The 26,034-nt window shown below is 50.1% G+C and overlaps 1 protein-coding gene across 2 annotated transcripts; it reads left to right on the forward strand.

The window, feature by feature from the left end:
• The first annotated feature begins 517 nt into the window (after positions 1-517).
• On the forward strand, positions 518-23,920 carry PLAU (plasminogen activator, urokinase). Of its 2 annotated transcripts, XM_069610957.1 has the most exons (11): positions 518-742; positions 5,530-5,616; positions 7,306-7,339; positions 8,260-8,364; positions 9,551-9,725; positions 11,028-11,188; positions 12,806-12,995; positions 16,679-16,824; positions 18,774-18,917; positions 19,500-19,648; positions 22,150-23,920. In XM_069610957.1, the coding sequence occupies exons 2-11, from the start codon at positions 5,557-5,559 to the stop codon at positions 22,318-22,320; spliced, it is 1,335 nt and encodes a 444-aa protein (XP_069467058.1). In that variant the 5' UTR covers positions 518-742; positions 5,530-5,556; the 3' UTR covers positions 22,321-23,920. The 2 variants fall into 2 exon arrangements, with proteins under 2 accessions (XP_069467058.1, XP_069467059.1); XM_069610958.1 differs by lacking the exon at positions 5,530-5,616 and having other exon boundaries at positions 614-742; positions 22,150-22,453.
• The last annotated feature ends 2,114 nt before the right edge of the window (positions 23,921-26,034 follow it).

Here is a 26,034-nt window from a genome sequence, read left to right on the forward strand (position 1 = left end):
TTCTGACATCAGCACCTGGTCTTTTCCAGACCTAGCACCACCCCTGCCACCAGCGCTTAGATACCAACAATTGCGTGCGTGCCCATTGGGCAAAGGAAAGAGCTGACAAGGCCTAACCAACGTGAACATGGTCAGGTTGGAGTGGCTTGGTGAAAGCGTGTTTTCTCTGCAGCAGGGCAGCAGGGGTGTGTGTGTGTGTGGTGTGCGGGCCCGCCGCCCAAAGCGCGAGGCACTCGAGTGATTTTCAGGAATCTCGGAAGAGAATGGCCCTTTCCGGCGATACTGCAGCTTCCCGCCTCCGCGAGGCTGCTGGTTTCGCAGAACGGAGTTAAGTGCCTCCCTCCTCCCGTTCCCCCGGAAGCCGGAGCTGCGGCGGAACTGGAGCCCAAGTGATGCTTGTCATGAGGCAGGAATGCTCCGATGCCAAGGCAGACAGCCGGCCAATCACAGCACAGGACGACCTTCCAATCACAGCCAAGAGCCGGCTTTAAAATGCGAGGCACTGTCAGTGCAGACCAGAAAAGTCACATCCACTGGCAAAATACCCACCTCCAGAGGTCCCGCGGCGGCATCTTTACTTGGAAGTGACACAGGGACCAGGGCACCTGTAGAGGAGACTTGGGAGTGACGGGGCACGCACGCAGCTCCGGGGGGACCACGGTTACCGCAGAGGAGACGCCTTCATAACCTAACAGGGCATCTCGCCATCCACACGGGACGCTCCGCAGCTGCCCAGGAACCGGTGAGTGGCTCCCATGCCTTCTTATTGTCGCTATCAATGGACGCGCCCTCTCCGGGTGGCACTCCCTGTCACCCGCTGGAAACAGCCAGTGGAATATAGCAGATGTGTGAGGAAAAACTTCGGGAACTTGTTCAGAGACGAGTCCTCTGTTATTTGAGCTGCTGCTCTGTCTGTCTAGACTAGATGCAGAACGCCTGGGCTGTAACCACAGACTGGCGGATGGGCTGCAGACGCAGTGTGTGATCCTGGGCAAGCGAATGCATCTATCTCCCCTTTGGCTCCCAGAACGGGGGGAGCTTAATCGAAACCAGGTACTTGCCAGTACCTAGGCATATACCATTCACGTGAGCGTGGAGGAGAAGGAACGCATGTTATCATAAGGGCTTGTGAGTAGTGTATCCATAGGACGCCATGGCTACTGTGGGTGGGGGGCAAGGGGGATACTGAACGGCTGTAGTGTTTGTTCGGGAGCCTGTCTGCACCCCCTCCAGTGGAACGAGTATTAAATGCAGATGATACGCTGTGGTTCACGCCGCGTGATTGCTTCTAAATCCTTAGCACCCAGCCGCAATGCTATTCATTTTATGACCTCAAACTGATGAAAGGTTGAGTCAGTCACCCCTGCTGGGGTCAGAACCTGGGACGTGACATGTTAGAAGCAGTCCACTGAGCTCTAAGTCACCCAGACCGAACCCCAAGGCACAAAAAGCCCCTCCCCGTGGCCTGCGCGCCTGTGTTGCTCAGTCCCCTGCCTGCCCATGGGACTTTGTGGTGGGGGTGAAGGGGGCGGGGGGGGGGTCGCCCCAGGATCTCTTCTTGCTGATTGCCAGCAGCTTAGAGAGATACTGCCGTTCACAACGTAAACACTCTCTGCTTTCTGCAAACAAACCTCAGAGCGCGTGAGTGCTGCACGCAGGCCTGTTTACGGTGGGAGCCCCCGGGGGAAGGGGATACTTAAGCGGGGACGTTCAGCCGGCCTTCAGATAGGGAAAGGTGCTAGTTGGCGTCAAAGCTGCCGACTACCAGGAGTCACGCCGACTAGCCCTTCTCTCTCCGGGAGTAAGACTGTGCCACACTCCTGATAACTTCTTCCTGAAGCGAGCGAGAAGTCCCCAGACTCAAGCCAGTGACTGGGTGTATGCTGGCAGGCAGCGAATCCAGGCTTCCCCCATCCCTGGTCATTGATGTTTGCCTTTTTGCTCCCCCTTATACTATTATTGTGTTCTTATGTAGTGCTTCATGCCAGACTCCTCCAGGTGCTGTAGTAACATTTGTTAATATTGCCCCATTTAATTGATGTGTGGACTCCCGACCGGATGAAAGGCGTGATCTGGGATTTGAACTAGCCAGTAAAGGCTGTGCTTATGTCAGAGACCAGCGCTTAACTATGTAGCTATCCATAAGGTCAGGTAATTGAGATTCCTACCGTTCACCGCTGCCATGGTCATGGTCTCCGGGCACTCAGGCGGATCTGAAAGGGGCTAGGGAGGGGGAAAGGGGGAGGGACAGCACATAGATGCATGCATGCATGCAGCAAGCACTGCTCGTATTCACCTCCAATCCGCTGTTCGTGTTTGCGATCATACACATGCACACCTCTCATCACGAAATGTCACTCTTTCTGGCTTACTAGCCACAGGGTTTTCATAGAGGACATGGTGACTCCTTTCTGGCACTTAGTCTACGCCTGGGCACCCGTCAGGCGGCCGCAATGAGGACATTGCCCTTGCAAAATATATATGCATTCTGGGATTGTATAAAGCGCTGCGTGTCACTTCAGAGCACTGGGAGGTGCACGTTAAGTTCCAGACTCCAGTCAAATACCAGGTGCGACCCTCCTCCGTGCGGGAGTCGCACTGGCAGCCCGGTGCGTGGGGCGTTGCCAGGGAAGGGCTAGGCATAAAAGCCCGCTCTTCCGAGTTTCGGGAAGCAGAATTAGACTCAGTAGCGACTGCGCCACTTCCATTGCACACATGCGTGCGCACTAACTTCCTCTCCTCCAAATCTGCCTTGGGAACGCAGTCCAGTTCTCAGAACGCTTCAGGGTGGCCTCCGCCCTTGTGCAGAGCCGCGGCACACGTAACGGGACTGCCGTGCAGCCAGCCTGTCGCCAAGCATCCTTCCCCCCGCCCGGCTACATCCTTGCCAATGTTCGGAGCCACTGCTTCCCACTTTCCCACCCTCGTCACTTTCCCGTGATTATTCCCTTTCCTCCAGCAGAGTAAAGTCTGGCTGTTTCCCCCTGCAGAGTAAAGTCTGGCTGTTTCCCCCTGCAGAGTAAAGTCTGGCTGTTTCCTCAAGCAAAGTAAAGTCTGGCTGCTTCTGGCTGTTTCCCCCTGCAGAGTAAAGTCTGGCTGTTTCCTCAAGCAGAGTAAAGTCTGGCTGTTTCCCCCTGAAGAGTAAAGTCTGGCTGTTTCCCCCAGCAGAGTAAAGTCTGACTGTCTGACTGGTGGCGGCACAGGAAAACCCTGTGGGGCTACTAGAGTGGTGATTTGATGCAGTATAAAAGCACATTAACCCAATATAACATGCATTGATAAATGCTGCTGTAGTGATGGGGAGCGGTGGGGTCGGCAGTAAATGGCACAGGCCGGCCCCCCCACATGCAGTAACCAAAATGTGCTACTCATCCTCTGCCGATGTATTGGTAAACAGGGGATCGGTCAGGCCACTGCCGGATTAAAGGGGAAAAGCCATTTTCGCCCCCACATCCTATACAGCTGCCGGTTATGACTCCCTTATGGATATACATGTATGTGTATGGCATTTATAGAGCGCACAGAGACCGTGAGGTACTGAGGCGCTAGAAGTGAGAGAGGGCTGGAAAGAAAACACTAAAACAAATGCATTTTAAAGCCTTGCGGAAAAGGAAGAGGCTCGTGCAGTTTGCGAAGATCTAGAGGCAAAGCGTTCCAGAGAGTAGGTGCAAGAACCGAGAAAGATCTGCCTCCAGCTCTGGCGCGCGATAGGCAGACCGAGGTAGAGATAACGGACTTTGACAAGCTGAGCAAGAGACACTAAGGGTGGGCGGGTGGATGAGCGAGCCACCTGTCTGCCAGCCACAAGAGAACAAGGGAATGGGGGGCACATACCGAGATCGGCCACCAAGTGACTGGAGCGGGCTCGGGCTGGGTGCATAGCATCCACCAATGAGAAAGTGGCGCACGATCACACATCACAATTCATCACTATCCAGAACAGACTGCTTGAGTACTAGCCAAGGGGGTATTGTTGCAAATAATGCATTGGAGCGTGGCTGCTTAGTAGCATTGCTTAAAGCTCGTGTATGAAGCTGGCCCAAAAAGTGGTCCATTCTGTAAAAAAAAAAAAAAGGTACCACATAGAACCACGGACTGGACCCTTCGGCATTGCCCTATTCGGCCATACAGGCCAGTCCAAGCCTGGTCTGAAGGTGTTGACTTCTGTGAGTTTCACGGGAGCCCCTGGACAGCATTCTTCTTTTTATGCTGGACACTGTAGGAATGTTGCCTCGGGGTCCTGCTTCCTGGAAACGGTCTAGTTTAGATAGCCATTCTTTGCTGTCGTTATTAATGGCGCTGTAATTATATGGACTGGTGTCAGGTAAGGAAGCTGTTCAGTACTTCATAGAGTCCTGTTTCTGGGGGCAGCGGCTGCCTCTGGGAACAGGCGAGACCTTCGCTGTCCTTGGGGCGGCCGCGCAGGGCCTCCCCCGCCCCCTGGTGCCGCAGGCCGGGGTCCGCTTCCGCTGGGTGGGCGAGGCCGGTTTCCGCTGGCTCAGCTCTTTTCCTGCTGCAGACGCTGCCCGAGGAAGACACATGTGCTCTGAGCACTGCGCACCGGCACCCCTGGCACTGCTCCAACTCCTGCCATCTCTGCTCCGCCAGTGCACATTTTACGGGTCGATCAATGCCGGCGAGAAAGCTCAGTGGGTTAAAGCTGCCGCCGCGTTGCTGTGGGTGTTTTATGTGATGCTTTCGGATATTAGCAGGTTTTGTTGATATTAACACAATAAGTGGCACTGTGTTGTTTAATAGCAGCACTTGTCATTTACAGCGTTGACAGTAATGTGACAATGAGGGTCGGGATGATGTTAATTTAAAATACTACACTTCCAGTACACGTGATAGTCCCTATAGCCTGTCCAGGTGATGCACGTCTCAGCATTCAAGTATCATCCGACTATATGTAGCCACCCACACTAATGCCCTCAGCTTTAGCGCCTAGAAGTTGACTGTTTCCTCTTCCTTGGCGCCCAGAAATCGACCGCGCCGCTTGATATGAGCCGCCCCATATCTGGAAGGGGGACGGAGGGTCTTATCGTTCTTAGCACCCAGATGCCATTCACTGGATAAGACCTAGAAAGGGCCTCATATGTCTTAGTGCCTAATATGTCTAAGTGCCTAGAAACCGCCCCGTTCTCAGCTGGTCATGTTTCTTGGCGAACAGAAGCGGCCCCCTGGATATAGACTAGAAGGTGGCCCCTCGTCCTTAGCACCCACGAGCCTCCCGCTGATACTGGGGTGGAAATGTACCACCCGCCCTGGCAGCTTTCCCACGGGTTTGTCCCTCGCGCCAGGGGCGTTGCTAGGGGGGGCTAAGGGGGCTATAGCCCCTGGACTTTTGGTTGTAGCCCCGGATAGAATCTCAGGAGCTACAGCCAAAAGAGTAGCTAGCCCCCAGTCCCAACAGTTCTGACATCAGCTTAGCCCCGGGTCTTTTCCAGACCTAGCAACTCCCCTGCGCTATGTTCCGCTTTCTCTCTGCTGCCGCCTCCCCTTTCTAAGGCTCTTCCTTTGCTCTTACAGACACTCCGCGGGTGGAGACGTGACACCATGAACTTCTTCGTGGTCTTCTCGGCAGTGACGTACATTCTTAGCACGGGCATGGAATCGGTAAGTTTGGCTAACCACGCACGGTCTCATTTCTGTGCCCACGTGTCCGCGTATACTATGATGTGTCGATAGGCACTGGGGGTGTGTGGGCACAGCCTGGCATCAGGTTCAGGGCAAGGGCGCAAAAAGTAGCTCGCCATCTCCCTATGAGATGTTAAGGCTCGGAATCTCCCCGCCTCCTTCATGGGCACTGAATTGGGCTTCTAAATCACTGCTTGCCACGAGAATTACGGTCCTACGGGTTAAAGTAAGAAGAGCGTGGACTGACGGGCTGTCGTCACAAGGCCTGTAACTGAGGAACTCCCTCAAGCCTGTCAATGCGCCCCCATAGGCACAGCACACTTCCGTCCCAGTCACTGCCCACCCGAGAAGGCATCCTCCATTATGGAATGATGGGGGAGGGGCATGCTTTGGCCTTAGAACCCCCACGTTATGACAGCAGGCTCTAAAGCTAGTCCCACTATTGCCCCATAGTAATCCTCATAGAACGAGGACAGGAAGTAAGAGTCTACTTTAGCCACAACATCCCAGACTTAGGCCCTGTGCCCTGCATGTTGTATTTATTATTTGTTTTTTGCACGCATCGATGGCTGTCACAGGAATATTGTGTATTTACAATGCACTTAATACCTAGTTGTTTTTAAGCGGGGGCCTAGGGATCGAACCTGTGTTGCTTTGTGTCTTCTTGTTTCCAAGGCGAGCACGTTGCCACTGAGCTATCTTCCGAGAACATAAGTGCTTAGTTTCCACTTCCACTTGATTTCTCCCCTGCATTTGCCTCCAGCAACATTACATTCAGGATGAGCTTTGCTGCCAAAGCCCATGCCCACTAGTGACCCCATACCCAGCATCAGGAAGATTATACTAAGCCGCCGCCCCCTACAGCCTTCATCAGCAGGTCGCCCCGTGAACTGCCGCATCAGCAACTGGCTGACCACCACTACCTCCTTTGACAATCTTCGGCAGTGAGTAGTTTCCCCTTCACTTCCCAAAACGTTGTAAGCCCTTCTCACACACACACGCACGCACGCAAACCACCAGAGCTGATCATTGTCACGCGATGGTGACGAGACTCGCTGCCACGATGACCGGCCCCGAAGTGGCCCGGTGGCAGCTCGTGTTTTGCGCACACTACCGGCCCTTATAAGGAGCTGCCACAGTGGGGTAGAGGAAATGGGCAGGGAAAAGGGATGGGGGATTGCGCAACAGAGCAGACACATCCGAGGGGAAGCAGGGGGGGGAGGGGTGCTGCCAGACATTGGCAGGTGAGATTGTATCAAGTGATGGCTTCTTCCAAAGGAACTTTCTAGAAGAGCAGAAGTGAACTGCTGGTGGTGATGGGATGGCGGGATACCCCGAGGGGCAATGGCGATCTGAAAAAAGAAAGGGGGCCGGTGAGGGGATGGCACACACTGGGCAAATCACGTGATGTGCTGGCGCATGGTCTGAGTGGACAATGGGGTTTAAGAATTTGGAGGAGTAGTCATCCTTAGGCATCATAAGATGCCTATGGTGCATAAGAATGGCCCTCGCCCTTAACCTACGCCCTCACCCCTAACCTACAGGTTAAGGGCGATGGCGTTGAGTGCCCGTTCATCTTTGGGTCACATTCTATTTGCTTAAATTCACTTATATTTTCATTGTTTTATTTCCATTAAAATCACATTTGTTTCATTTCCCTCTTTCCAGAAACGAGGCTGGCCGTCAGAGGAGACCAAAGCAGGTAATAAACTCGACGGTAAAACTGGAAATATTTGCCGCGCCCTGTTTTTATTTTAACGACGATAGAGTCTCGCATGACATTCAGGGGGCATTTTGGTGGCGCGCACATAAGGAATGCAGACATGAATATTGCCATAGCCTTTCGGTGGAGGTCGCAGATGCAACCGAGAGAATTTGCAAAACCTCTCCTGGCTGCAGAAGAAAATGACAGTGAAAAGAAATGCTGCCCCTAGTGGTCATAGCATAGAACTGTAGCGGAGGGAGCACTTCCCCATATGATTAAACACATGAGCTGTATTTTGCGAGTTGGAACCGGCCTGTGAAGGTAGGGACTGCACCTGAGATGGGGACTACCCGTGCCCCCAGAGGTTCCGAAGATAAGTGCAGCAGCTGAGAGGCATTGCTCTGCTGCTCAAGGATAGGAACTCCCGCTACGGAGGCATTGCCCCCCCAGTGGCCTAAGTCAGGAACTGCAGCTGAGAAGGGAAACGCTTCCCGATGAGGCCGGTAGAGGGAACTATGGTGGCCTTGGAGAGTGTAAGTGTGCCTCTAGTGTTTAGAAAACTGAACTCAATCTAAGAAGGCAAACGATTCCCCTTGGAGCAAGAACACAGACATGCAGTTGAGATTCGTGCTTTAGAAGGAAACTCTGCCACTATTGGGCGGTAACATTGGAGGGAAGCTCTGCCCCCTAAGGGCCGGAAATATTTAAGGGGCTTGCTATGCCTTCCCATCAAAGGTGAGGATTTCATCCAGGAAGGACGTGCCCTCCCCACTTGCCCTTGCTGGCAACCCAGAAAGATGGCCAACTTAGTGCCACGCGCCTGCTGTCGCCCATTCTCATGCAAGTGCAGTGGTATCTTTTTTTGCAAGTGAAGTTATGACAAAGAATTAGAGCTGTGTTTCCCCCCCCCCCCACAGGGTGCACCTGCTTAAACGGAGGAATGTGCCAGCGCAGCCCTTTCCATGCTGGCGCCCTTCGCTGCAGCTGCCCACAAGGCTACTCAGGAGAGCAGTGTGAAATAGGTAAGCAAAAGCCTATTCTGATCTTATGCTGTGCTGTTATCTTATGCTGTGCTATTATGTTATGCTGTGCTATAAGTTTGTCAGGATTGTACCCAGATCACTCTGTGAGGGGGTGTGGTGGCCCGCATCCTATTTTAATGTTATACTATGCTATGCTAAGCTATGCTTTTCTAAGGTATGTGATATGATATGGCATTTATAGCGCGCCTATACACACGTGTTTCAAGGCGCGAGAGGAGAGGTACACAGCGATATGCCAGGCTTCCACCTGGATCTCTCTGCCAACATTCCCTGGTTAGAAGCCATGGTGTACTCCTTAAGGCAAGGCATAGCCTCCCGTTCAACTCAAGGGCAAAGATCAGGGTATTGAAAGGCACCCTGAGATCTGACCAGTGGCCAGTCTCAAGCCGGCTCCTGATGAGCAGCCGATCGATTTCACACAACAGAAACCCAGTGCCTCCTTTTAGTAGTGCCAGCAAAGAGTCCAATGATTGCTTATGCATTTAATGGTCCAGTGAGAGAGGCCAGTGACGGTTCACAGACAGTAGCGATTCAGCACAGAGCGCACAGACGTGGCCCTACAATGCATCAGTGTTTACCCCCTGCACATTGCTATGTATCACCTGTGGGAAATAATTAAAACACGGCTGCAGAGTGGCATTGAGGGAAGTGGCTAGATAGATATGGTTTGCTCCTGGTTGCTTTATTAGCAAACTTGGATGGTGATGTGTTTTTAGGTTGGCATTAATTACATTTCTCACTATGGTATTAATTGTATTTGTAATTATTTTAACTAGGTTGATAAATGGTTATTGATGTGATTTTAGATTTTAGATGGTATATTGTTTTTAAAGCATAAAATGATTTTGATATGCTGTTGTGTATATATATGTATTTTCTTTGTAAAGTTTCTTTGAAACTAAACAAATAAAGGATAATAACAATAATTACCCTCTGCATCTGTTGAGGAGGGAACTAAGCCACCATCTTATCTAGGGACCCGACTGTGTACTGGCCAGTGCACCTGCCTGCCTGTGGGGTAATTACCCAAATCCAGACACTGGCCCATGCACCTGGCTACCTGTTCATCAGTGCAGCTGACCGCTTCCTGATTAGCAACTGTGACCGCCTGCTAACCAGTCTACCTGACCACTCACTGTCGCTTGACTGCCCTTCCTTCTTGCAGATACGGGGGCCCAATGCTACAGTGACCGGGGCCTGGACTACAGGGGGACGGCGGCCCTACCCTGGCACGGCAGAGATTGTCTGCCCTGGAACTCATACAGGCTGTCCAGGCTTCCATTCAACACCCTGCGAGAAGACGCCCTAGAGCTGGGACTTGGGGCACACAACTATTGCAGGTGAGAGGGGGCTCACCAACACAGGGTGGCCGGCGGGGCATGCATCGGATCTATCACACTGCACCCCACTCAGTCTGCTGTATTCAATTAACACCGCTACGGCACCCTCACACTGCTACAGGACCCGGACTCCGCTACAGTTCACTCACACGGTCATATTCCAGCAACACCTCTGAGGCCAACTCACATTGCGCGCGTGCGCGCACACACACACAGTTCCTGTACAATAACACAGCCACAGTTCCCTCCCACTGCCCATCCCTGCTGCTGTATCACACTGGAGCAGCCCACACACTGGCATATATCGTTCATACACTGCCACAGGTCACACAAAGACACACATTTTGCTTGACTTGCATTCACTCGGCGCAAACAGGTAACTCTCACCCACTGTCACTAAATCGCAAACTGTCACTACAACCTAAGGCAGGCTTCTGGCCTTCACACCTTTCATGTGTCAGATCTGAGCTCATCCCACCTCCTCCCACGCCTCTCTCTCTCTCTCTCTCTCTCTCTCTCTCTCTCTCTTTCCCTCTCTCCCTCTCTCTCTCTCTCTCTCTCCCTCTCACTCAGGGACAGTGAGGGATGGAATGCGTGGCACACTTTGACACAGCAGGACTGTAACAAACTGTTCAGTACAACCATGTTGGTTCTTTTAAATAACATGTTTTATATGTGGACCTTACAAGACCGAGAGCTCTCGCAATTTTGTGTTCACCCATGTATTTATGTTATATAACTTAACTTTGTAGCAATAATCTTAGGTGAACACTTGTGTCTAAAAATATATATATATATACACTAGCTGTTGCCCACAGCTTCGCTCGTGTGAACTTTGGGATTTGGTACAATTGTTTTAAAAAAACACATGAGTTTTTTTGTTCAAACTGTACGAAAAATAATGTACAGGTTGATGTCTTAATGTAATAAGCAATGTTTATTCACATTCCTAGATTAAACAATTTGAGCTGGGTGTTGATGAGTCAGTCAAAAATTCACCCCCCCTTTTTACCCTCTTAGGGGCGGAATTTCCAAAAATCCTTCCATTGTGGGTGCCTACGTCATGAAAACAATGTACCTTCCAAATTTCACGTTCCTAGGTTAAACAGTTTGAGCTGGGCGTTGATAAGTCAGCCAATCAGTCAGAACTTCTTCTTTTATATCTATATGTTTCCACAAAGCGCCTTACGTCTATTTCAGAAGCGTGCAGAGAAAGACTGGCGCGCCCATCAACTCTCTCTTTGAATATGCGATTTGCATGCACGATTACACAGTAAAGTGATATGCACTTCTATTTTCCAGGAACCCCGATGGCCAAAGCAAGCCCTGGTGTTACTCTAGGAGCGGCAGGAGCATCCTATCTGCACCATGCAACATCCCTCTCTGTGCCAGAGACAACACCGGCGACGCAGACACTGGCAACGCAGGCACAGGCAAAATCGATTCCAATAATGACAACGCCGGTAAGCTACCCATTCTAGCGGCACCATCTCTGCCAGTACACTGCAGTACAATCCAGGTGTGCACATGCCCCCGAAAGAAAGCACTGGCACAGTGGATTGTCCACAGGAGTGTTTCCCAGGAAACCAAAGAGGCCCTGGAAATCATTTTTAAAGTGGCACCATATTATGCATTTTCTGCAAGCCCAACCCTTTTCCTATGGAAATAAGATAGGTTACCTCACAAAAGAATACCAGAGTTCCCTATAGGTCAGTGCACCCCTGGTTGTCCCTGCATTGATCCTTGTAGCAAAAACAACGCGCTTCCTGCTGTGTACATGTTCCCCGTGTCCCTTGTGTACTTGACATAGCACTGACACTATTTGATAAAAGATGTAGGGCCTGATTCATGGAATTTTCAGTCCGGTGCAAAGTGACTGCACTGTCAGCAAACACCCTGGTTCACAGAGTGGTGCAAAGTATATTTGTGCAGTGCAAAGTCACTTTGCAATGCAAAAGTACTCTTTGCATGGCAATAAATGGGGCTAATTCATAGCGCAATGAGGACTTTTGCAGTGCAAAGTGACTTTGCACTGCAAAAATACACTTTGCACCACTGTGTGAAACAGGGTGTTTGTTGGCAGTGCAAATACACTTTGCAACACTCTGTGAACCAGGGTGTTTGTTGCCAGCGCAAATACACTTTGCACCACTCTGTGAACCAGGGTGTTTGTTGGCAGTGCAAAAACACTTTTCACCACTGTGTGAATCAGGGGGTTTGTTGGAAGTGCAAAGTCACTTTGCACCACTCTGTGAATCAGGGGGTTTGTTAGCAGTACAAATACACTTTGCACCACTCTGTGCATCAGGGTGTGTGTTGGCAGTGCAAATACACTTTGCACCACTCTGTGAACCAGGGTGTTTGTTGGCAGTGCAAATACACTTTGCACCACTCTGTGAATCACGGTTTTTTGGCAGTGCAAATACACTTTGCACCACTCTGTGAACCAGGGTGTTTGTTGGCAGTGCAAATACACTTTTCACCACTCTGTGAATCAGGGGGTTTGTTGGCAGTGCAAAGTCACTTTGCACCACTCTGTGAATCAGGGAGTTTGAGGCAGTGCAAATACACTTTGCACCACTCTGGGAATCAGGGTGTGTGTTGGCAGTACAAAGTCACTTTGCACCACTCTGGGAATCAGGGTGTGTGTTGGCAGTACAAAGTCACTTTGCACCACTCTGTGAATCAGGGGATTTGTTGGCAGTGCAAATACACTTTGCACCATTCTGTGAATCAGGGAGTTTGAGGTAGTGCAAATACACTTTGCACCACTCTGGGAATCAGGGTGTGTGTTGGCAGTACAAAGTCACTTTGCACCACTCTGGGAATCAGGGTGTGTGTTGGCAGTACAAAGTCACTTTGCACCACTCTGGGAATCAGGGTGTGTGTTAGCAGTGCAAAGTCACTTTGCACCACTCTGGGAATCAGGGTGTGTGTTGGCAGTGCAAAGTCACTTTGTACCGCGCTAAAAATTCCATAAATCAGGCCCTTACTGGTATAATGAAATGTTCAGGGTTGTGTGAAGGGTGATTACAATGTGTCCTTGGTGCTCACCCTCTGCCCCCTTCTCTTGCCATCAGCAACCTGTGGCCAGCCCACCCGCAAACTCTTTAAGATCGTGGGTGGGACCAGTGCCCCCATCGAGTCCCAGCCCTGGATCAGTGGCATCTTCAAGAAGTCCAGGAGTGCTGGGCAGAGCTACTTCCAGTGCGGGGGCAGTCTGATCCACCCTTGCTGGGTGCTGACCGCAGCACACTGCTTCCCTGACAGGTGAGTGAACCCCCCCATAACCCCTCCTTTCATTCTGCCCAATTTTGCCTTTATCCCGGCCACTTCTTTGCCTCATCCCTCTCCCTGTCTTAAAATCTTTCTACATCATTCTCTCCCCCCTGACACCTTTTGCTCCAACTTGCCTTCTGTTCTCACATTCTTTCTCCCCATTTCTCCCTCCACCCCATCCATTATAATGTTCTTCTTCTGTGTCAACCTTCGCTCTTTTTGAAGTTTTCTTGTGTCCGCTCTCCTGTTACTTCACTCCCTCTCCTCCGCCCTCCCCTTTTCACTGCCTGTATCTTTCTTTGCTCGTTCCCCTCCTTTCATGTTCTCGCTCTATCATTTTCTCCTCCTTTCCATGCTGCCCTCACTGCTTCCATGCGGTCCTCACTGCTTCGCCTGTTTGCTCTCTTAACATGCTGCCCTCGCTGCTTCGCCTGTTCGCTCTCTTTACATGCTGCCCTCGCTGCTTCGCCTGTTCGCTCTCTTTACATGCTGCCCTCGCTGCTTCGCCTGTTCGCTCTCTTTACATGCTGCCCTCGCTGCTTCGCCTGTTCGCTCTCTCTTTTCATGCTGCCCTCGCTGCTTCGCCTGTCCGCTCTATCTTTTCATGCTGCCCTCACTGCTTCGCCTGTTCGCTCTCTCTTTTCATGCTGCCCTCACTGCTTCGCCTGTTCGCTCTCTCTTTTCATGCGGCCCTCACTGCTTCGCCTGTTCGCTCTCTCTTTTCATGCTGCCCTCAGTGCTTCGCCTGTTCGCTCTCTCTTTTCATGCGGCCCTCACTGCTTCGCCTGTTTGCTCTCTTTTCATGCTGCCCTCATTGCTTCGCCTGTTTGCTCTCTCTTTTCATGCAGCCCTCACTGCTTCGCCTGTTTGCTCTCTCTTTTCATGCAGCCCTCACTGCTTCGCCTGTTCGCTCTCTCTTTTCATGCTGCCCTCACTGCTTCGCCTGTTCGCTCTCTCTTTTCATGCTGCCCTCGCTGCTTCGCCTGTCCGCTCTATCTTTTCATGCGGCCCTCACTGCTTCACCTGTTCGCTCTCTCTTTTCATGCTGCCCTCACTGCTTCGCCTGTTCGCTCTCTCTTTTCATGCGGCCCTCACTGCTTCGCCTGTTTGCTCTCTTTTCATGCTGCCCTCATTGCTTCGCCTGTTTGCTCTCTCTTTTCATGCAGCCCTCACTGCTTCGCCTGTTTGCTCTCTCTTTTCATGTGGCCCTCGCTGCTTCGCCTGTTTGCTCTCTCTTTTCATGCTGCCCTCGCTGCTTCGCCTGTTTGCTCTTTCTTTTCATGCTGCCCTCGCTGCTTTGCCTGTTTGCTCTCTCTTTTCTCCTCGCTGCTTCGCCTGTTTGCTCTCTCTTTTCATGTGGCCATCGCTGCTTCGCCTGTTTGCTCTCTATTTTCATGCTACCCTCACTGCTTCGCCTGTTTGCTCTCTCTTTTCATGCAGCCCTCACTGCTTCGCCTGTTTGCTCTCGCTTTTCATGTGGCCCTCGCTGCTTCACCTGTTTGCTCTCTCTTTTCATGCTGTCCTCGCTGCTTCGCCTGTTTGCTCTCTCTTTTCAGGCGGCCATCACTGCTTTGCCTGTTTGCTCTTTCTTTTCATGCTGCCCTCACTGCTTCGCCTGTTTGCTCTCTCTTTTCATGCTGCCCTCACTGCTTCGCCTGTTTGCTCTCTCTTTACATGCTGCCCTCACTGCTTCGCTTGTTTGCTCTCTCTTTTCATGCTGCCCTCGCTGCTTCGCCTGATTGCTCTCTCTTTTCAGGCAGCCCTCACTGCTTCACCTGTTTGCTCTCTTTTCATGTGGCCCTCGCTGCTTCGCCTGTTTGCTCCCTCTTTTCATGCGGCCCTCGCTGCTTCGCCGGTTTGCTGTCTCTTTTCATGCGGCCCTCGCTGCTTCGCCGGTTTGCTGTCTCTTTTCATGTGGCCCTCGCTGCTTCGCCTGTTTGCTCTCTCTTTTCATGCTGCCCTCTCTGCTTCGCCTGTTTGCTCCTTCTTTACATGCTTCCCTCACTGCTTCGCCTGTTTGCTCTCTCTTTTCATGCTGCCCTCGCTGCTTCGCCTCTTTGCTCTCTCTTTACATGCTGCCGTCGCTGCTTCGCCTCTTTGCTCCCTCTTTTCATGCTGCCCTCGCTGCTTCGCCTGTTTGCTCTCTCTTTTCATGTGGCCCTCGCTGCTTCGCCTGTTTGCTCCCTCTTTTCATGTGGCCCTCGCTGCTTCGCCTGTTTGCTCCCTCTTTTCATGCTGCCCTCACTGCTTCGCCTGTTTGCTCCCTCTTTTCATGTGGCCCCTATCGGCCTTTATCCACTCTTTTTCTAATGGCCCGTGGACAATTTGTGCGGATTGTTGGTTGCAGGGGCATCTACCGGCACCTCTTTCTTGTTTTTACCCTCTCCCTCTGAACCGTTGCCTCTGTGTCATCCTCCCTTTTTGTTCTCTCGTTTCCTCTTTCTCTCCCTTTCCCTCCCTTTGTATCGTTATCTCTTTCTCCCTTTCTCATCTCCCACTCCTCCTCCCTTTTTTCATTTATTTTTCCTCCTCCATTTCTTCCTTTCATTACTGTCTCCTCCCATTCTTTCTCTCTTTATCGCTTCCGCCTCCTTTTTTCTCTTGTTATGACATCTCCCTATCTTTTTCTCGATATCTCCGCTCCTCCCTTTCCCTCGTTAGCTCCTCGTCCCTTTCTGTCTCCCACTCCCCCCCCCTTCCTCCCTTTCTTTCTCATTACTCCTATCGTCTCCCTTTGTTTCTCTCATCCCCTCCTGCTCGCGTTCTTTTGTTTTCCCTTCTTCCCCCTCTTCCTCCTCTGTCTGTCATTATCTCCTCCGCCCTTTAATTCGTTTTCCCTTCTTCCTCACTCTCGTTCTCTCATTATCCCCCCTTCTCTTTCATCAGTTTCCCCTCGTCCTCACTTTCTTGCTCTCCTCATTCCCCCTCCTCTTTCTTTCGTTTTCTCTTCTTCTTCCCTCTCATTATCCCCTTCTCTCTTTCTCTTTTTCCTTTCTTCCTCTCTCTCTCTCACTATCCTCTCCTCTCTTCCTTTCGTGTTCCTTTCTTCCTCTCTCTATTTGTCTCACTATCCTCTCCTCTCTTCCTTTCGTGTCCCTTTCTTCCTCTCTCGTCCTTCATTATCCCCTCCTCCCCTCTCTTTCGTTACCCGTCTTCCTCCCTTTCTTGCTCTCCTCATTCCTTCCCTCCTCCACTTTCTTTCCTTTTCCCTTCCCCCTCCCTCTCTTTCTCTCATTTTCTGCTCCTCCACTCGTTCTTTCGTTCCCCCTTATTCCTACTTCCTTTCTCTCACGTTCCCCGCCTCCCCTTTTTCTTTCGTTTTACCTTATTTCTCTCTTTCTTTCTACCATTATCCCCGCGGGCCCCCTTTGTTTGTCACTTCTTCCTCTCTCTCTCTTTTTCTCACTATCCCCGCCTCCTTTCTTTCTTTTGTTTTCCCTTCTTCCACCCTCCTCTTTCTTGTTCTCGTTATCTCCCCTGCTCCCTTTCTCTCGTGAACTCTTCCTACCTTTATTTCTCCCATTATTCCCTCCTCCACCCTTTCTTTCGTTTTCCCTCCTTCCTCTCTTCCTTTCTCTCATTATCTCCTCCTCCTCCCTTTCTTTCGTTTTCCCTCTCCCCCTCCTTACCTGGCAGGCATTTGGGTAAATGGTACTGTTTGTTTTGTCTCCCAGCACTGAGCCCAGAGACTATAGTGTGATCCTGGGAAGGTCAAACTTTGATGAAGCAGATCCCAAGAAGGAGCAAAAGTTCGAGGTGGAGCGGATCCTCCTTCACGAGGCCTACAATGCCGACACTCAGGCCCTGAACAATGACATAGGTGAGCCTTAAGCCTTGGCACGTGCAGAGATCTCTTAAATACCCCACAAACAGCTGCAGCGTGGCGTAACTACCAATCTTAATTGCGATTTAAAATAATGTAAAACAGTATTGGCTGAAATAGAGACAATGGCCACCACACAAGGGCTACTCCCAATTTAAATACAAACATTGGCAGAGGCAACTGTAGGGGCTTTTTTTTCTAGACATGAATTACGTATTTGCTAGATCTGGGGTCACCAACCTGGGGCTCTCCAGATGTTTTGGGCTACGATTCCCATGATCCCTCACCATTGACTATACAGTCTTGGTCTGATGGAAGATGCAGTTCAAAACATCTGGCCAGACAAAAGCTGACTCCTGTGCTAAATACTGCCATAATAGTTCTCCCTTGCCAAAAGATGGCAACAGCTGACAAATGGTGTGAGTACCTATGCATATAATGGCATTGCCTGGCAATTGTCTATATAGTGCCAACACTGGGTTTTTTCCAATGCTTGTTTTACCATAAAATCAGTGTAAGGAACAGATACAAGGACACACATGTTGCTCATAAATTAAGTGGCTGATGGCACACTTGGTAAAAAGCATTTTTATTGCATTAGAAGCTGCTTTACAGCTGCAATCAAGCCATCACCTTTCAGAAGAAATAACAGTATCAGGCCCATAAAATCCTATAGCGTTATGTTGCTGGGTGACAGAGTTCCAAGAGATCCCAGGAGTGTGTGTTTTAGGCAGTGAGGGGAGAGAGTGGGTGGAAGGTTCTTAGGGATCAGCAGGGACATTTGTAGACCATGGCTGGGTCATAACTCAAACAGCCACAGATCGTGGTGCCCTTCTTCACAAGCTATCACCTTTAAGTTGCCAATTGTTTTGACTTTATAGGTGGCGCTGAAGTGCCACCTAAAAGCTCAAACTGGATCTGGCACTGGCTTCGTGTGTCGGCGCACATCACGTTCAAAGTGACCACCTTGCTGCGCAGAGATTGACACAGAAAATGGCCTCAATCCTTGAAATCATTGCTCAAATATCATGGCCCTAGCCCGACCCTTCGTCGCTCCAGCGCTGTGACGCAGATATTTCCTAGGTTAAGTCTAAGATTGGTAGATGGTAAACCTTTCTTGGACTAATGTGTACAAATATGGAAGTGTCTTCTGTTGGAATTGAGACACAAACCTGACCGAACCAAGTTTAGAAACCGTTGAGTGATTCACCTCTCCGCGCCATATGAAAAACGGAACATTGCATTTTCTGTACTGTGTATCTACTCATCCTGGTACAAAAACTCCTCCTCCGGTCTCTCTGCAATGCTCTAATACCTTCCGACCCAAAGCGCTCTATGGCCCTCATTAGGAGTAAGCCGGTCCGGAGAGAATGCTGGGAATGATGCCGGTGCTACCGGCTCCGGCCTTTTTTCCAGACTGGCCCACTCCGAGGCCTGACCTGCTGGGAGTTCTGGCCCCTACCGGCAGAGAATTGCCCTTATCACCGGCGCCGGTACTAGCGGTACCGGTGATAGGGATAAACCCCCTCCATGGAATTTTATGGGACTCCATGGAATGGAAACTTACAGCTTTTGCCGGCACCTGTAATATACTGGTAATACCGGGATATCTGGCGCTGGTAATGGGAGTTTGTCAGTAACCCGTCGGTAGCGCCGGCGGGTTACCAGCAAACTTTGAGGGCCAATGAGTATGTATATCATAGCATAATCGAAACCGAAGTTTTTAGCTCCTTTTCTTAGGAATTGGCAGATAAGGGAAGTTAGGCACAGAAAAGTAAAGGTATTTGCCAAGGATTACACAGTGAGGTCATGTGTCATTATGAGGTCTCTGATTTCCTTGTGCTGAGGTCGAATATTTAGCCAGCAGACCACCACTGTACACAGCGATGGTTGCTTGTCGTCTGGAGAGGACATTTGTTAATCTGCTTTCCTTACATTTATTACAGCCCTGATAAAGCTCCGCCCGTCAGTGTCTGGCCGCTGTGCTGCCCCAACAGACTATGTCCAGACCATCTGTTTACCTCCAGCGGCACCTGCACCACAGGACGGCACCGAGTGCGAGGTGGCAGGCTACGGCAAAGAGGGCCACGGTGAGTACATGCATGACACACCTGCTCTTGGAGAGGTTGACCATTGAGCCAGAAACCGGTCCAGATGTGGACGCGGAGGAACTGGTAGGTTAACACTCTGTTGACTGCTGGGCCCCTTCTGGGCCTCTGTTAGTGGTACACCCGGTCTGGTCACCGGTAACGCTGTTCCACCAATGTCCTGTCGCCGATACCTCAGCCAGTGCTACATTCTCACTGCACTTGGAGGTCACTGCCTCACCAGGATGTCGCGCCTATGGTTCAATGACTCAACTCTGGGGGACACCCCTCAAACTCCCCAACCTCTTATCAGTGTAAGGGGAGCAGGGGACACCCCCAAGGCCCCCGATCCGCTAGTGCGGTATAACAGAGATTCGAAATGCTCGTTCACTGTGAAATGCGCAGTAAACGTATATCCGTATTTTTGTCGGTATTTTGCTGTGACACCTTCTACTTTAGCTGGGAGTAGTCGTCCTCATGCTGGGGGCGGTTCTCTGTGTGTGTGGGTGGAAGGGACACTAAGGGGCAGTGTCGTGCTGTTGTGCCCCATGTACTCATTTGGACACCGGCTTTCTCACCTTGCAGAGGAGTACGTCTATTCCAAGACCCTGATGTCTGTAAAAGTCCAGCTCATCCCACAGAGGAAGTGCCAGTCTCCGCTCTACTACGGGAGCCTTATCAACAGCAACATGTTCTGCGCCGGAGACCCGAACTGGAAGGTGGACGCCTGCAAGGTGAGAGATGGCTCCTGAGAACTTGAGCGGCTGGGGGAGGGAGGGTGTGTGCCAGAGGGGTACTGTGCGCCACTCTAACAGCCCCCCGAGGGCCATGACAAGCTATGTTCTGCTCACCTGATGTACATTTTGGCGCCACTCGGACCGTGGGTGGCATGGATGAGTACTGTGTGCTAGTTGAGGTCACGCCAGGCTGCTCCTCTCTGCCTGGCGGGCAAAGGAGCTGCCGTGTGTTACCAAAGGGCCCGCCTTCTGCCCCTTCAGCCTGAAGCCAGGGGAGGAGGGCTATGCTGCATGGGGAGGTGAAAGGGGTCTTGTGCTACAAAAAGTGCAAATCGTTCCATGTTTCCGGACCCTGTAGGGTCGGGAGGGTTGCAGTGGGCTACCACAGGGCGTACCATGCCACTCTTCAGAACCTGAAAGGTCAGGGGTAGCAGGATGATGCCCAGAACCTTATGAACTACAGGGCCCCAGCACGTCATAGGGGGCGTGCAGGCATAGACAGGGTGGGGCCTGAGCGGGCAAGGCCCACCCGAAATCTGTAAATGCCCACTCAGCAGCGATGTGTAGGCATGTACAGCTGTTAATGTCACTGTGGTGGGCCCAACTACATTAGCTTCAGGCCCCACTTGTTAGACACCTCTGGCGTGCACATACATAATATGGACTAGAGAGGTGGACCCAGGCCCCTGGGAGAGAGGCATTCAATGACTTGGTGGTTGGCAAGAGCAGGAAAACACCTAGGACCCCTCCCCTGTGGCTACACAAATCCCACCACGTACCCCTAACCCAACGCATCTAGAATGTCAATAGCACACAGCAGGCACTTCCAATCTGCACCCATCAACCCATCATGCTTTGCATCTTGCCTTTGTCTCTGTACCCACTCATTCCTGCTTCCTCCACCCATAACTGAGTGACAGGAGGCCGCCAGAGAGGCAGGTCGTGCTGGACATGGTCCAAGAAGATTACACCATATGGTATAAGGGTGTGGAAAGGTGATGTTGTTACGACATCAACCCTTTCAATTTTAGTGGGGAAGGTTAGAGGAAGGTTTCAAAAGCCCGTGCTACATCATTGGGTTCCCAGTGGTGTTGTCTTGGTGTAGAGAGTAATCATGGGCCCGAGGGGTCCAGAAAGGGCTCAGAGCATTAATCATTAACACTGTCAATTAATTGAAAATGTATACTTCCTGTTTTGGGAACATAAAACTCATATCTACAGCCCAATGTGTTGCACCCTGTAGAAGTGGTATTACCCAATTTGATCGAATATTATTAATCGAATGGTACATTTGACTGAATTCGGCCAGTACCATTCGATCGATTTGATTCGATCAAGTTGGGTGAAAAATACCAAACATGGGGAGTGGGTGTGTCCCCCGCTTCCCATGTTCAGTATTTTTGGCCTTGGGGGTGGGGGAGGGTGTTGCAGCAGTGTCCCCGCTTCCTGAAGATTGGAGGCAGATGAGAAAAAAAAGAAAAGGGGACCCTGCAGCGTCGGATCCGACCCGCGTTAGAGGGATCAAACTGATGCCACAGGGTCAGAAGGGGCAGCGGACAGAGACAAGGTACCTTCATGGCCATAGAGCATTCTTGATTCTAGCAAGTCCTTGTTTCTGAATGAATCCTGGAAAGGTTAAACCTGACAGGATCACTTTTAAAGCAAGCATAAGCGGTGTTGTTAGTGGGACACACTCTCATTGATTCATCCTCACCCCTATCTGGCGCATCTTTAAAGGCATCACACATGGTGATGCTGCTAATGTGAGGATTCCTTCCCGCTGCCCAAGGCGTGGCGAGGGTAGCCACGTGATCTTTCCCATACCACCTTCAGAGCCAGGATCACACTTTAGGTGACGGCTTCCGGGCCCTTTGGCTACTCCTCCGCCCACTTTGAGGGTCATTTTGGGGACTTCATCACACTATTCCCTAGACACATTGCCTCTACCTTCCCAAAAGAAACAAAGCCCCGAAAATACTCACAAATTAGCTCCACTCTGTGAAGGTTGTCCATGCGGGTAGGCAAGGCCCCCAACTCTCCTCTTCAACAGGGCCCACTCCTGCATTCAGAGCAATTCTGGGTACACCTTAGACTACCTACGGGTGGGGGCTGCAGAAGCTAAACACTACCCCTGTCACCCAGGACATGCAGGGTCTAGATTCTAGACCCTGCATGTCCTGACAGACAGGGGAAGGGTCTCTTTGCAACACTCAAGCTCAAATGGGGATTTTCACCCTGGCTTTCATGTTTGATGCATTCACTTTGCAGTTCAGTGCCCAACGCTAACAGTATTTCTAGATGCCAGTGAGTAACTTGCGGGGGGTTGGGGGCTGAGGCACAAGTGTTCCTTACCTCAAGAGCCTGCACTCTGCCCCACCTCTTGTTAACTCAATGTTGCAGGATTCTGTAACATGGACCACGTGTCCATGACTTGTAGTTTTTTTGCATTTGTGGGATGAGGCACAGTGGCCCACCATTGAAATGTTCTTCTTTTCCAGGGTGATTCCGGGGGACCATTGACATGTGCGCGCAACGGCAGGATGGAGCTCCAGGGAATCGTCAGCTGGGGAGAAGACTGCGCTAAGGAGTACAGACCCGGTGTGTACACGCGGGTCACCCGCTACCTCCCCTGGATCCAGGCTAAAATGAGTGCGGCCGCCACCCCCTGAATCAGCCGTCTGCCCAAGTGATGGATGCGGCCAACACCTTCCAAAGCAGTCATGCGTCCAAGTGATGGATACAGGCAGTAGCTTCTCGAAGAGTCACCTGCTCAAGTGATGGACAAAGGCAGCACCATATCAAACAGCCACACCCCAGAGTGATGGGCACAGTCAGCTCACTCAGAAGATAGTGGTGCCAACATAGACTTCAATGATACAGGTGTTACCCATCACAAGGCTGGTTATTTTTCAGATGTATGTGGCTCGCATCGAACGCAAAGCATTCCTTTCCCCAGTGTAAAGGAGTGACGACCACAGACGCCATTTTCTGAACCAGAATTCCCCATTTTGTTATTTTCTTGTCCTTGCATTTCCTCTTAAAAAACAATTGTAGCCAATGCTCCACTGCCCATTTTCACGGGTGGTGGAGCATGCCCCCTCCATCAGACGAAGCATCCGTCTCTGGAACTTTCTGGTAGGTAACACAGGGCTGGAGACTGGACGGAGGCTCTGGCACTGCAGCAGGCATCAGAATGGGCGAGAGGCTGGTATTCGCCTGCTGCGTCTTATCGGCCCACCAATGTCTATGTACTGTAATATCGAGAACAGGTGCTTCTCAAAGCAATGCAGTCGTTCTGCAGACTGAAGAAGGCATACCTCAATGGAAGGCAGCCATGTTCACATCTGAAGCAGGCATATGCACCATGCATTCCATCGTCTGAACTATGCTTCGGCTACACAGAAAGCATGGCCAATGTGCATCATACATTGGCATTCCACACCCCACGCCTTTCCCAAGGTGAGGGGGGTATGCATTCTCCACAGGAAAGCTGCTTTTGTGTATCAGAGAGCCTGCAGCAGGCATATACCAAAGTGAAACAGGATTTCCGCCCCCATCCCCTCCGCTCATACTCCAGGGCCCGCAGGATGTGCTTGGCCACAGAAGTCATCCTGTAAAGGAAAGCCGCAATGTACCAAAGTGAGAGGCCTTCTAAACCACGTTGCAGGCACGCCTGCAGGGAAAGCAGGCATGCACAAGAATGAAGCTTTTCTGCCCTGTTTAAAGACCCACTCTTGCGACTGGAACATGCTTTAACCAAAGTTGCACTTGTGTGCCTCCAAACATGGCGGCCATTTCTGTCTGCCTGTGGCGTCTGCTTAAGCAGGCATCTTTCAGCGACGCCGGTCTTCCCATCTGTAAAGCAGCCATCTCTCAACACCAGAATACACTGTGGACCATCTGTTTTTTAAAACTTTTTAAAAGCAAAGAAAATGTGACCAGTTACGGGTTAAACATGAAAATGTGTCTTTTTTAAACCAAAATCAGTATTATGGAAAAGTACTGTGCCACTTGTTTGTATCATATTGTAAATGTTATCAACCAATATATTTAATAAGTCTATTATCAATAATTTATTTTTATAACTATGTATTGTAGGAGCTCAGGAATGCCACGCCTAGCTCTTACACTGAAATGAAGGTTCGTTCAGGCAATCTCGTCAGGGCTGGACCCTCTCTGCGCATCATAATGACCTGACTTCTGTGGGTTTATTTATTTATTACATTTGTATTTGTTTTTGGAACTCCAAAATAAAATAATTTTGTCCTATCTGTGCCTCCATTCTAGCAATACCTCAATTATACATCATGCCTCAAGTCCTCGCTGCCTATTCTGTGCTTTACAAATGACTTCAAAATAGGGTTAAATGTACAATGTCTCACACTACAGACTTTAAAGAGTTTACTTCTCTCAGGCGCATTTGGAGAACGTGTGATGATTTCTGTCCAAAATGAGGGTGATCAGATTTAAAAAGTAAAAAAAAACAGAACAGGGCAACTAACATAAAAGTAGGACTGTAATGGTTTTATGACACGGCACACTCCAGCCAGGGATTTCTTCCACTGACAATGAAGGTTGCACACAATAAAAACGCTTTTTTATTTTTAATTGAACCCTATGTTCTACGTCTCACCCCAAACTTGACAAATATTCTGTGTCGCAATGGATTATGAACCAGGCTGGTGTGTAACAATGAAATATTTATTAACTTTATGGTTCAATGAAAAATCAGAGCAAAATCAAATAGGGCTGCAGCCACCACTGTTGTGGCAATACAAAGCAACAATCCTACAAGGCAGTTAATTCAAATTCCAAACATAATCTACATTAACCTTTAATGGAAAACAGAAGCAAAATCATTTTTCAGAATGACAGATGGCACACAGGTAAGCACTCCCCCTGCAACACTTCCCCCAACCACCTGCTAACGAAATTCTTTGTGGATGGAAACCAGTGGCAAGGAGTCAGAAAGAAGAGAGAAAAATCAGATTTAAAATTCAGCCGACCACCCCAAGATAGGAAGCAAGAGATAAAATTGAAAACCTTCAAAAGGAGCAAAATGGCATACTCAGATTTTATTTGTTACTTGTATATCAGTTTACAATTGCAGTGGAAAGGGTAGGACAGAAATTCGTGTGGCTGCACTTAATTGATAAGAAAGCTCACAGACTACTGAACAGGGCACCAAAGCTATGTGTACACCGGTAAGAAAATCGATTTTGGGAAGAAAACAATGCAGAAGAAAACACACACACTGCAGAATTGCAATTCGTTTTTCACACAGGCTTTAAAATGACAAGCAGCTAAGAAAAGGGACTTAGCTGTCAAAATCGGAAATGTGTTTTTAAAATCAGAAACAGAGGCACATGACAGATAGGATTCTGAGGGGAAGGGATTAATCTTAATGGGAATTTGTATGGGTTTTATATGGGATGAATGCAAGTCGGAATTGGTAGAAAAGCACAATACACAGGTAATTTCGGTTTTGTTAGCACAATGACTAGTTCTACTGAGGCCATATATTAATGGCTATATTATTAAAGAAAGAGACTGCACGCAAGGGGGTTAATTTCGAATTTTAACCAGCTCGCACCGTGAACCTCCTTATAGGAGAATTAATTAATTTACTTCAAAATGGTACTAGGGACTTCCACAGATAACTGTAGAAATTATAAAAGGAATACGCTAACAGACATAGGCTAACACAGATTCTTCTATGGTAAAGGTGAACACATGCTACTGACAATTTGGGATTTGACTGGGATTATAATGGGATATGAATAGGATGCAAGGGTGAAAAGAGTGGGATATGCAGTTTTTGGGAACTGGGTGATCTGATACTTACAAAGTAAGATTGAGTTTGGTAATTTGGACAGACAGCAAGGTCTCTGGGCAGCGGTGCCAAGGAATCTGGTCACTGGGACAGCGGGCCAAGGGATCTGGTCACTGAGTCCGCTGGGCTCTCCTAGATGGGATCAGCTGGGCAAGGTCTAGTCACTATGGACAGCTGGGCTCTCCTGAGTGGGATCAGCTGGGCAAGGTCTGGACACTGGGCTCTCCTAGATGGGATCAGCTGCCTTTCCTCCTTTCTCCCTGGATTATTGGGCATGCCTCGATCTGGATGGGTGGTTCTACCTGGATAGAGGGATGGTTCTGCTTTCCTGGATCTTGAATGGATTTCAGTGGCTTGTCCCCTGTGTTTCTCTGTCTCTTGCTTATGTAGTCAAAGTGACATCATAGAATTTTACAATTTGAGGGAAGTACTCTGGGTTTACCCCTCTGCTGGAATAGGGCAGTCTCCCAATGTCCCCTCCTCCCCCAGGCTGATTGGTAATGGGGAAATGACATAATTTTATGTGTGTGCATTTATGACTTCCTTTGTC

Source organism: Ambystoma mexicanum, chromosome 8 (assembly GCF_040938575.1).
Source record: "Ambystoma mexicanum isolate Mex_15411 chromosome 8, UKY_AmexF1_1, whole genome shotgun sequence".
In the NCBI taxonomy this organism is placed as follows: Eukaryota; Metazoa; Chordata; class Amphibia; order Caudata; family Ambystomatidae; genus Ambystoma; species Ambystoma mexicanum.

What these genes read in the sequence shown, in the direction of transcription:
- PLAU (XM_069610957.1), top strand. Translation starts at nt 5,557, where the DNA reads ATGAACTTCTTCGTGGTCTTCTCGGCAGTGACGTACATTCTTAGCACG. An exon ending in GTCAGAGGAGACCAAAGCAG is followed by an intron (nt 7,340 to 8,259) that starts GTAATAAACTCG and finishes CCCCCCCCACAG; the next exon opens with GGTGCACCTGCTTAAACGGA. An exon ending in TTCCAATAATGACAACGCCG is followed by an intron (nt 11,189 to 12,805) that starts GTAAGCTACCCA and finishes TCTTGCCATCAG; the next exon opens with CAACCTGTGGCCAGCCCACC.